Here is a 13,022-nt window from a genome sequence, read left to right on the forward strand (position 1 = left end):
AGGCGCGAGCCCCTGAGAGGAGGGGGCGACCCCGGCGCGGGAGGGGAGAGGAGGCCCCGCCTGCCCGCAGCCCTCCCCCTCCTCACTGTAGCTGTACCTTCCTAAAAATAACTCAGGCCCGCCGGGGCCAGGAGGAGCCGCCACTGTCCCCGGAGTGGAGCCGGGAGGAGGCGTGTCGAGCCAGGGCCCGGAGGGAGCCGGGCGCGCCAGGAAGCCTTCCCGGGCCGAGAGGCGAGGAAGCCGCGGAGGAGGAAGGGGAGTTGCCGGCCGCCCAGCGCGCCGCCGGGCTCCTCCGGGCCGCGGGGCTCGGGGCTGCGCGCCGCCGGCGCTCTCCGCGCGGCCGCGCTCTCCCGCCGGCTCTCCTGCGCGCCTGTCCCGCGCTCCGGGCCGCCGGGCCCAGCCGAGCCGCCCCCCGCGGGCCCCGCCGCCGCCGCCGCCGCGGTTTGGCTTGTTAGCCGCAGGCAGGCGGGCGGAGCGCGCAGGGCGGAGGCAGCGGCTGCGCTGGGCCGGGAGGAGGCTGACGAGGGCGCGGAGCGGCCCCGGCCCGGCCCGCGGGGGGAGATGGCGTCCTACGTGGATAACAGCTTCCGCCAGGCGGTGATGAAGAACCCGGCCGAGAGGACCCCCCAGGTGAGAGCCGCAGGCCGCCCTCGGCCAGATCTGTGCCTCTTAGGCTGCGCCCTCCCCGGCCCCCCCTCCCCTTCCTGACACAGTTTGCCCCGCGCACCCCTGTGCTCTCATCAGGACCCCTAACTTCCAATGGCACCTCATCTTCCAGTCTTTTTCCCTGGCCATCGCGGGTTTACTTTTCTCTCTTCTCGATAGTCTCCTTTTCGCTTTCCTCCGCATGCCTGACCTTTCCCCTCCGTTTGCCCGGCGGAGGAGGGAATTCTCCGATTAGCTTTCCTTGTCCCCAGCCGCACAGGGGGCCTCTGAATCTCGGGGTGGGGGTGAGGGGCTGACCTCCCTGGGCCACCAGCTCCTCCTGCCGCCCTGGCTGCAGGCTCCTTTCCTCCTCCTGCATGTGGCCCCTTCTACCTTTGGAGTTCTGTGATGTTTGAAAAGGTATGGGAGGAAACTTGTGTGGCTCTGAGAAAGACAAATCCGTGTTCGCCTTCTAAAGTCACACATTGAGATGTTTGTATCTCTCCTATTTTGCTTTTTTTGAAAAAGGGATGCTGCTTTCCCATGGAGGGGAAAAGAGTTGAATAGCTAGATTAGTGCTTTTAGTTTAAATTGCAGACATAACTGCAAAGCAGGCATATTCAAATACACCCTCGGAAAGGGCGCCCTGCGGATTCTTTTGGGGTTGCACAACCTTGTCAAAATTAGCTAAGTTTGTTAACCTTTATAGGTTCGTTTACCGTCAGGCGGCTTTTCTCCTTACTTTAAGTGGAGAGGAATCGCAGATGATGTTGGATTTGGTCGTCTCAAGTTGGACTAGAGAGGGGGAAATTTTATAAAAATGTGGCGGTTTGATTTTTTTGCTCTTAGTTGCTGACTGGATAATGACGCATATTCCTAAGCGTTGGAACGGTGACTACAGGGGATCCTGCTGCCAACCGTCTTAAGACAAATAAGCCCTCTTGATCCTTGGGACCGTCAGACATTTAGGATCTAATGCCTGAAAGAGTTGCTTCGCTTGTTAGGTGTTGGGTACCATCTGTTCAAATCCAAATGCTCTCCTTCTCTGACGTTGATTATTATTGTTTAATGTGGGGAGAACAGAATAAAATAGACTCTTCCACTGACTGCCTTTGGACAAGACCCAAGAATGGCACCTGGTACCGTTTTTGATTTTTCATTTTTCCTGATGGAGCCATCACATCTGGGGGATCATAGATAGATTGCACGCATTTACCAAACGTGTGGAAGATGGGTGATAATTTTACAAGAAATTCATTTCATTGTCCCCAGAAAGTTCCTATTCTAAAGGATTATTTTATCAAAAACAAGGAATATGCTGCTTTGATCTTGTCCCTGGGCCTTGCACTGTCTCATGTACCTGCCTTACCAACTGTTTGTTTTTAAATTATCAATTGAATCAGTCTTCTGCATCTGAAGATGCATGTTCTCAGTCACAGTGTGATGGAAAAGCAAATTTCAGTGAAATATTTCAGTTTCTTTCAGTGTTTGAAGTGCCAGTGAAATCACACATGCTGAGAATATTAGAACCTAGCAAGGGGAGTCAGAAAATGATGTCAGAGGCCTTTAGTGGAAAGTAGAGAGGGTGGGGAGTGGTGCCTTTGGCTGATTAATTAGAATAGGAATGACTGGAAAGCTATCAGGTGGGGGGGGGAGTGGGGGCTGTCACCAAACAGGACTGGCGGAGACAAAACCTTCACTGTGACAACGTGTGGATTGTGCCAAATAAATGAACTGTTAAACTTTCCAGTTCCCATGCCAGTTGTGTAGAATAAAAACTGACCCAACATAGAACTTGGCCTGAGTCAGAAGTGGGCCAGTTACTACTAACACCATGACGTGAAAGCTTCATTGACAGTCTGAAAGCAGCACGTTTACCCCCCATTAAACCTTCATAGAAAACGTAAATATAGAGGAAGCTACCAAACATTTTGAACCTTCTTTAAGTATCAGCCCTATTAAGTTTGACGTTCATTTGGTTATTACTAATACAAACCTCCATGTTTATTTATTGTTGTTTTAAAGAGAAAGTAGTTTGAAATGTGAATGTTCTCCATCTTTACCTGGCTTGTCAAAAGTAATTAATCTTCTAAAAGTTTGAAATTTACTCAAAGAAAACTAAAAAATGTTTTGATAGAAGGTGATTTTTTCTATGGAGTGCTTTGTTAACAAACAAGGGCTGGAAGTTTTTCTGTAGTATCTTTTCTCGTGGATGGTTAAAAGTTAGAATTTTGTGATATAAGAAAAACAGACAGTAAATAAACTTGATATTATGAACAGGAGTATATGAATTAGGAACGTTTTACTGTCCTGCTTCCTTCTGTTTCTCAGCATAGACTCAATAAAGGAGTTTGTAGGATTCACATTACAGGTGAAAAGGAAGGTCCTTTAAAAGAAAAGAAAGGAAAATATATAAATATTTTTTGTTAAATTAATTTTCTTTTTTTAAAAACCCCCCAGCCCAGTTTCTCTCCCAAATTCTGTGAAGATACAGTTTTATATTTAGGTCAATCAATTGCATGGAAGAAATCTCGATGTCACTAGTGTAACCTAAGAAGTTAGCTAGGCAAGAATTTGGGGGTGGGGAGAGCACCACTGTAAACAGAGGGACTTTGAAAATTGGGAATCCATTTTCCCATTCATTTAGGCATGTCATTAGAGAGGGGGAATGGTAAGGAGAAAAAAAAATTGTCACCTAAATCATGCAGATTTAAGGGGCTGTCAGTTTCACCTGATATTCTCTGGTCTTTAATCCAATGTGTGTCTGGAAACCTGGCTAAGTTCTATTCAATGAGGCACTGTATTCTAAATAAACCCGCTTGAAAATAACACTAAATGTTCTATTGATATTTTTCAGGGCACTTCTGTTGAAAAACAGGACTCTTAAGTAATTACTTTATTAAACTATTTGGGTTTATGCCTTTAATCACTTAAATGGGAAGCTTGGTCACCAAAGCAATTTAGTGAAGTAAAAGAGGTAAATAAATTACAAACAGCTTTATCCCCCAAGGCTTTAGACAATAAAGTGATTTTTCCAAATCATTTTATTAACTTGTTGAGTTCAGACCCTTTGAAATTGCTTCTGTAGAATGTTTTAATGCATAGAGTTTTTAGTTTTTCAGGTGAAACATCTATTGCAGAATTGTTTCCTTTACTTTAAAGACCTAATTTAATGTGTTTTTAGCTAGTTGTAAAAGTTACTTTTTAAAATCATTTGTGTAAAGCAGTCCCCACCTCATCCCCTCCTAGTTAATAATATTACTTTTTCCTTCACTATTGAAAATTTTTTTGGCTATTGCACCTTTTGATTTAGTTGCTAACTCATGAATTTGTCAGCTGGGAGTTCATAACAGTACAAGACTTGATTCTTTGCAAAGTCACTCAGTGGAATACATTTTGAGTCATAATGGGAGGGCTGAAAAAATACCTTTACCCCAGAGAACTTTAAATTACGAGAATCTGCACAAAAGAGTGTTTCTGGTAAATATTTAACTTTCAAATCTAGTGGAAGAGTTGTGTCTCTTATAGTTAAATTTTCCGTTTGAGTTTCTTTTTATCATTGTTTATGAGCAGTCTCATGTTTTCATTTGACAACTTATACTTTGATTATATTTTAGCTCATTTTTGGGATCTAGTAATAAATATTTGTTTCTTAAGTAGTTTTTGTTCATAAAACCCGACCAAATGATGTGTGTGCAGTTTTGAAAAGGATGTCTCGCAAAGTAATGCCTGTTTGGCCACAAGCACTTAGCTTTCACAACAGATATTTGAATTTGTAGTTTAAAAAATATACATTTATAACTGAAATACTAATTTCAAACTGTATTAGCATGTAACTTTGAACAAGTGAGAGCTTAAATTTATGGTAAGAATTGCTAACGTTCTTTTGTAATATTGGTGGAGACTTAGTCGCTTTCAAATAACCTTTTAAACATGTAGTAATTAACAGTTCCATAATTAGCTTTGCATATCTTGGCCGGGGTTCAAAATGAGTCTCTCCGACTGCAGTGCAATATGTAGAGACTGGTTTAACGCCATCCTTTCTGGACCCTGGGCGTTCACAGAACAGTTTAAAAAAAAACCCCAAAAAATAACAAAAAGGAAGAGGACTACCTGGTTGCCATTTTATTGCCTTTTTTTCCTCCTCAAGGAAAGATATAAAATAAAATCAAAGCCAGCTATAACCTCCTATCACTATCATTTTATTAATGGTCTTGCCATTTAACAAGAAAGGGAGGCTACCCTGTCACTCCGAAGCTTGGTTCTTGGAATCAAATGTTCTTTGCATCATAAGAAAACTACTATGTCTTTTTCTTTAAAAAAATTTTTTGCTGTGGGCCTGAAAAAAACTTCATCCAGGTGGATTTTGGGGGGAGTCAAATGATCACAATAAGGTCTACCTTTGGTGATATTTGAAATTCAAGTCACATTAAGTACTAGGGGGATATGCCTCAGATATAAATTAACTATCTGAAATAAAGATATAATAACCTTTTAAAAACACAGAAAGATTATGATGCTTCTTGACTCATTTGAAAACTTACCCCCCCTTTTATTTATTACTTATTTAGTAAGTTTCATAGGTAGTGAAAAAGAATTGTAGTTACCTGAAGTAACTTTGATCTGGACTAAAGAGATACGGACATGTGGACTCTGGTGATGGTCCCTTGATATCTGTCTTTTATGTGCTATCTCTGCTTCATTTTTGGTAACAGTCCATTTCCTTGTCTGTAAAATAAAGATAATAGCTTCCTGAGGTTGTTTTGTGGATTAAATGAAAGAAAGTACATTTACTATTTAGTGTAGTATCTAATGATAGTTCTTACTGCAGCACATTTTAATGAAATACCTATTATTTACTAGGCTTTGGGAATTGAAAGATGAAATGAGACGTCTGTCCGTCAACTAACCCACCAACCTATTGTATCTTATAAGTGGGATGTGACTCATTAGTGCCATAGCAGCTGTCCTATGCCAACACTGAAGAGGCTGTGGACTTCCTAGTTGAGTGTGTTTTGAGTCTTTGGGGAGTAGGAATTTGCATACCAGTGGACTAGGGGACTTGAAGGGTATTCCAGACTGACCCACTGTCAGAGAAGTGTTGACCTTTATTCGATGTGCTTGGAGCCAAGGGAGTGAGTAGGAGATGGGGAGTGACTCCACCCGAGTGTAGAAGCTTGTGATTTGGAGGAGAGTGAGAGGAGACCAAGCGTTCTGTTAAAGGCAGATGTCTGTTCTTCAGGCTTGAGTTGGTTGGGAGCCTGAGTTATGCAGTGGAGATGCTCTAGAAATTCCGTAGGAGTGGAATCTGCGGGACAGTCTGGCTAAATGTGTGAACATTCATATCAGCTACTCACGCTATGTGTGCCTTATGCCGGTTTAGCCTAATCATGGCAAATGACAATGGTAGCCATCTCCTAGTTCATAGGAAAAAAATCCAAGCTGAATATAATTTTATTGATTTTTAAGGTTTCTTTTACTTACAATATATTTCCTTAAACTTTGATATCTTCTACATGTACATTCTGGAATCTAATATGAAATATCTGATTTATCATATCATTATGCTAAATATATTAGTATTTCTTAATCTGAAATGATAATATGATTTCCAAGCATTCCATCCTTTGGAAGAGTTGAGGAATGACTGAATTTAAGCAGACAAGAATGGATTTATTAATATAAAAACTCACAATGACTTTTGATGGCACAGTGTAGTGATTGCAGTGAGTCTTTGAGAACAGTTCTCTATTCCCCTACACCAGTTTTTTGTTTAGATAAATTAATTTTGGTAAATTAGGAGGGGGATGCAATTTGTAGTACATATAATTGGTCTTTTGTAGCTGTGTCAGAGCTCGGACATATATATTTAGTAAAAATATGTTCAGTGGTTATAATGATGGCCTTTGTGGGGAGAAAAATAAGTTGATTGCCACATTATTTTGACTGTTAGGATTTTATCTTTTCAGGAAAAAAAACACCTGTAGTCTCACTTGCTAATTAAACTACTACTTATCGAACTGTATGAATGGAGCTGTATTCAGGTGTTTCCTTTTCTTCAGTCTGTGAAAAGATTTACCTTTGGTGTGGAAGTGGTGGGGTTAGTTTTTGTGAAGTGGCAAGTTTAGTTCTTGTATTTTAAATTCTCTTAGTTCCACCATTTCTGTGCTTTCACATCCATTAAGCATAAGAAGTATTTTGGAAGAGTTGGAAGAGTTGGTGTCAGTGACTTGAAGGGGGACTTGGTTTTGTCATTGGAACTAACACTCTCTTCCCTCTTGCTGTAGTTTCTCATTGCTTGCCTCCTACAAGTTGAAAATCATAGACTGTGGATGTTTAGAATTTCTCAGATATTTAATATGAGCTAAATGAATTGAAATAAAAATTTATGTTTTGATCCTGTTAACTGTTGGTGGTTTAGTTGACAAACCAACACTCACCATAATATTTGACCCTCGGCACCTTTCTGTTCTTTTCTAGCTTATGGTATTTGTTCCTACCCAACATAAAAACTAATAAGAAAGGAAGAGACCCTAAAGAAGAATTAGCTATTAGCTGGTTATTCCGGGGAGGCCTGATACTAACTTTCCTAGAAGCTAGATAGCAATCAGTGGATCTAAAGGGTTGGGGCATAGTTGTGATTATCTGATTTCTCCTGAGTATTAATTCTACAGTCAAAACTCATTATCCCTTTTTTTTAAATAAACTTTTTAGTTTGAGATAATTGTAGATTTACATGCAATTGTAAGAAATAATGCAGAGATCCTGTGTACGCTTTACCCAGTTTTCCCCATTACTAATATCATACAGAACTATAGTGTAATATCGCAACCAGTATATTGGCATTGATGCAGTCTAGATACAGAACAATTCTACCACCACAAGAATTCCTCTCATTGCCCTTTTATAGACACAGTCGTCCCCCCACCCTACCTCTGGCAAGGACTGATCTGTTCTCCATTGCTATACTTTTGTCATTTCAAGAATGTTATATAAATGGAATTATACAGTATTTGACCTTTTGGGATTGGCTTTTTTCACTCAGCATACTTAAGGCTCATTACCTTTTGGCTAAAATGAATTTCTGCTATTGACACTGAGTGGTTTGAGCTGTGTTCCTGAAATACCAATAATGTCTGGGAATTGGTGAGAGGTGCAAGGTGAGGTTGATTTGAATAATGACCATGATGAGAAAATTGTATAATAGTATGTGTAAAATAAAGACCAAAGATCATAAGGTCTTGGATGACCAAGAATTGTGATAGTACAACACATTTGGGGTTTTCGAAATATATGAGTTCCTTTCTATAAGAAATTCTTTTTGGTCATAATGGAAGTGATAATGCTAGCCTCAGCCATCAGTGATCTCTCATTCAAAGAAATTACTTGATTTTCCCCAACTGAAGTGGCATTTCTACAATTCAGAAGGAAATCTAATGAATGTATTTACAGAGGAGTCCCAGTGGCCAAATCAGGGACAATTTGCACAACAAAATAAATATGGATTATAACCTCCATGGGGGAAAACATATCCATGAGGTAATACCAATATAAAATAAATAATTGAATAAATAAATGGGAGAGAAGACAGCTCTTTGTTACAGAAGAATTCCAATAAAAAATGTAGACAGAATGTTGGAAATAGAAAATCACCAGTAGGCAAACATCAGAGTAATAATTGTTGCAAGCAGCAATCATCAGTGGATGCCAAAATTAGTAGAGGAAAATATGATGAGAAATGTCATATATCAGATATCGTCAGATGATGTGCATAGTCTCAAATTGTCTCCCCCACAAGGTGATTAATTAATTATGAAGGGGAAATCAGTACCTTTATAGTGAAGAAAATTGGCAGACACCAAATGAACCCGATGATCAAAGGTATATCACTAGTAATAAGACATATCAACATCTTGATGCACCAAGAAGGGCACATCTGCAATAGTATTCTTACTAAACAATTTTCAATCTAAGTGTCAGAAAACAGTAGACAAACTCAAATTTTAGGACGTTGTTCAAAATAAGTCTCCAGTACTTAAAAGTGTCCAGGTTATGAAAGGATGAAATGTTGAAGAACCATCATAGATTGGAGGAGACTAAGGAAACATGATAACCAAATGAGATGTGGGATTCTGGATTATATTCTGGACTAAAAAACATTATTAGGATAACTGGTGAAATTTGAATAGTTAGATAATTTTATTATGGTTATCTGAGATGTTAAATTATAGGAAGCAGAATGAAGAGTATATAGGATATCTGAACTATTTTTTTTAATAACTTTTTTTAGTCTAGAGTAATTTCAAAATTAAAAGTGAAGTGAAAAAAAGCATAGCTTTTGGAGTTTTATTGTGACTCTTTTTTTTTTTTGAGAAAGGTTAGCCCTGAGCTAACATCTTCCGCCAATCCTCCTCTTTTTGCTGAGGAAGACTGGCCATGAGCTAAGATCCGTGCCCATCTTCCTCTACTTTATATGTAGGGCGACTGCCACAGCATGGCTTGCCAAGTGGTGCCATGTCTGCACCCAGGATCTGAAGAGGCAAACCCCGGGCTGCTGAAGCAGAACATGTGAACTTTTACTGCCGCGCCACTGGGCCAGCCCTATTGTGACTGACAAGGGGCTACCAAATTAAGAAATTTTTAAAGATAATCTTTTTCTGACTAATGATTTAATCTTAAAGAAGAGCTCAGTACCTTTCAGCTGAATATTTTGTATGCATTTGGACTGTTAGTGATATGATTAAAGCAATTTATTAGTTGAAAAAAATTTAAAATACGAATACACACACTAGCCAATAAATAAATGGACAAGAAGAGCTAAAATAATAACTTTAACTATTTATTCACCTGCATTTTGTAGATATTCGCAAAATAGAGTGTATTTTTTCGGTTTTGAATGTTTCATGATCCTGAATTTAAGTAAATTAGAATACTTGGTATAAGAAAAAATTTGTAGAAAATAAAACATTCAATGTATATTAAGCACAATAGAAAAGAACTTATGATAGTAGCTCAAGGAAGTCAAGCAAGGTCAAATTAAGGTTGTAGGTTTCCACCTCCCCCTTTTCCCTTCCTGTGAACTTAAAAATTCTTTAAATTGTTACTTTTGGTAGGAGTGCATGAGTGGAAGAGAGGGAAGGGAATGGCAAGGGTGTGTTTAAGAAATCTGGTCAGAGCTACTATTGTAGCTATAGATGATAATACTATTTAAGCTGAGTGTGTTCAGTACTTTCATTTAGACTTTTTAGGACCTTTTTCTATTAGGATTCAAAAAGAAAAACAAAGGGAAATTTCTTTGAAAGTGAGTTCAAGGTAGAAATATCTCTACAAGTCTTTTTTTCCATAATGTATATGCCTTTGTGTTTCTTATAAAGTGCCCCCCCCCCCACCCCCGCATTAGGTACCTACCTTTCCTTTCTTTGTGGTAAATACTGGAGAATGCATGCTGTTTTTGTATGCTGTGTACTTTTTATTTATAACTGAAATTGGTATGGAAGATAGTATTAAAAAATATGAGACCTAACATTTGAGATAACTACAAATAAAATACAAGCTGGAAGGTATTTACGATTTTCAGGTGTAATACAGATATAAGCATTTCTTTTCTACATTTTAAGATAATTTTTTTCTGTTTGATGTTTTCAAGTATAATTGCGTTTGACGGTACAAGTGAAAAAGAAAAGAGATACCCAGGCTGTGAAGTAACTAAAATCTTATAACATAAAAAATGTGAAAATGTGTACATGTAGACTAAACCAATTTATTTTAACATTCATCCAGTTTTTCCATATATATAAGTAACTATTAGAATTCCTCAAGGCAATCAGTTTCTGATTTCTTCCCTAAGCTACATTATGCAGTTTTGCAAACTCCCTTTCTTTTAAGCACACTCAAATTTACTTGAAAATACTTGGTCCAATTGTCAGAAATATTTGGCTAAATTACTTTATTTAGTTATTGTATTAAGAAAGTGCTTGATCAAATTTATACATTTTCAAACAACTAGGGATGTTTTAAAAACTCATGAGTTTACAAAATTGAAATACAGTAGCATAAAATGCCAAGAATTGAGTTAAGGAGGACTTCGACTGCATTTCAGTTTTGTTTCTAATCTTCATTTATGCCTGATCCCCCTACTTTTGTAGAGCTGGAAGAAATTGAGGAGAAAGCTTTAGGGGCAAACGTTATCTGCTTGCCTGTGATTTGGGAAACCGCAAACTTCTTTTAGACGTAGATAATGTACGCAGAGACCCAAAAGTTCTTTATTCGTAACTGTGAATCTCCAAACCTAATCATCATCTGAGACTTAAGTTGGAATGGGTGGGAATTCCTATCTTGATTCCATTTTCTCTGGTATGGTTTAAATCTGCATCACAGCTAGAGAAAACTCTGTGGGAGACAACACGGTAAAACCATTTCACTTTAAAAGTCCTTGTTCCCACTTTATATCTTCTGGGATAGCTGTTTTCCTTTGTAGTTATACATTTACATCTTTAATTCTGTTCACAGAATAGTTGTTTTGAATTTAATCTATTTCCTTCATCTAGCCTGGTGGTTATGATCCTGGACTTTGGTGACAAACAGACTGCTTTGTGGTCGTGGGCAGGTTACTTAACTTCAGTGGGTCTCAGGCTTTTGGATTTCATGGACTTAAAATTTCGTAAAACACTGGGGCACTGATACTGATTTGTCACCTGCTTATTTTGCCAAGTAAGCATGTTAAAGTGAGTGTAAACTTGCTCTCCACTATTCTCATTTTGTAAAAGAAAGGACATTTTAATATCATAAAAATGGAAAGGTCATAAACTTTGAATAAATAAATTTAGCTTTGTTTTACCATATTATTCTGTTTTTGTCAAAGATTGGTGAAGATTTTACCATGGGTGGATACGGTAATATTACCAACCTCATATGGTTGTGAAGATTAAATACGTTCATGTATATTACAGTTCTTTAACAGTCTCTGGTATGGAGTGTTTAACAAATATTTGTTATTATTAATATTACTATTTTTCAATAGTTGGCATTTATTTACTCTCTGATCTTACTTTTTCCCCTAGATAATTTTTCATCATTAGTATATCTTATGACTAATTCACCAAAATGATTTATAATATAAGTTGCTTTGATAGACTTGATCATAACATAGATTATGATAGGATTGCATTAGTCTGCAGGATACCAAAAGCTGCACACATAGAGGCTTAATTATGGGCTTATTTTTCTCACAATAAGAAATCTGAAGGTAGGCACTGTAGGGTTGGTGCAGATGCTCAAGGATGTTGTGAAGGGAACTGGCCCAATCTTCTACTTAGCAAGTGATTTTAGTTTTCAAAGTCACAGATGGCACCTGCATCACCAAACAGGAGAGAAGAAGGGAGGATGTTGAAAATCCTTTTCTTGTAAGAGTTTGTCTTTTATCTGAAGGAAAGCCCTCTCCAGGTACTTGTCATTGGCCAAAGCTCTGTCACATGGCTACTCCTAGTTGCAAAGGAGGCTGGAAATTTGAGTATTTTGCTTTTAAACCTCTATATTACAAAAAAGCAGGAAAGAAAGAGATTAAGATGAATGAGTGCTGTGAACTGATAGTATTTGTCCAACATACTTTCCATAGGAAACAGATGATTGTACTAAGTTTATGCAGTGATTCTCAGGAGACCTCTGAAATTCTTACTGGATTATAGAGCTACATTACTGTAGCTACAGTTATGGAATCATATAGATATATTAAACTTTTTGGTTCACTTATTAGGTGTATGATTATTAATTTTCCAAACTGCATAGAGATAAAAATAACAATGGGCGAGCATTTTATATAAATATAATTAAAGCACTGCATGTAACCTTTACATATAATTATTTTAAATGTTAGCTATTGATTTAAATATTGATCAAAAAGAATATGTAGGCTGTTTTCTTTCTTTTTTTTTAAGATTGGCACCTGAGCTAACAACTGTTGCCAATCTTTTTTCTTTAAATTCTTCTCACCAAAGTCCCCTAGTTGTAGATTCTACTTGTGAGTGCCTCTGGTTGTGCTGTATGGGATGCTGCGTCAGCATAGCCTGATGAGGGATGCCATGTCTGTGCCCAGGATCCAAACTGGTGAAACCCTGGGCTGCCGAAGCAGAGCACATGAACTTAACTACTCAGCTACCGGCCCAGCCCACATTTTTTTTTTTTTTTTTTGAGAAGGATTAGTCCTGAGCTAACATCTGCCACCAATCCTCCTCTTTTTGCAGAGGAAGATTGGCCCTGAGCTAACATGGCTGCCTGTCTCCCTGTACTTCATATGTAGGACGCCTGCCACAGAATAGCTTGACAAGCAGTGCATAGGTCCGCAGTCAGGGTTCAAACCAGCGAACCCTGGGCCTCTGAAG

General features: G+C 38.8%; 1 protein-coding gene across 10 annotated transcripts in view; it reads left to right on the plus strand.

The window, feature by feature from the left end:
• The first annotated feature begins 502 nt into the window (after nt 1-502).
• The window catches only part of RAPGEF2 (Rap guanine nucleotide exchange factor 2), a 245,627-nt gene continuing 233,107 nt past the window's right edge, over nt 503-13,022 (plus strand). For all 10 annotated transcript variants that reach the window (XM_046656205.1, XM_046656208.1, XM_046656213.1 and 7 more), the window contains exon 1: nt 503-630. In XM_046656205.1, the coding sequence (XP_046512161.1) occupies nt 562-630 (69 nt within the window). In that variant the 5' untranslated portion in view covers nt 503-561. The remainder of the gene's footprint in view (nt 631-13,022) is intronic.

This window comes from Equus quagga, chromosome 3, assembly GCF_021613505.1.
Source record: "Equus quagga isolate Etosha38 chromosome 3, UCLA_HA_Equagga_1.0, whole genome shotgun sequence".
NCBI lineage: Eukaryota > Metazoa > Chordata > Mammalia > Perissodactyla > Equidae > Equus > Equus quagga.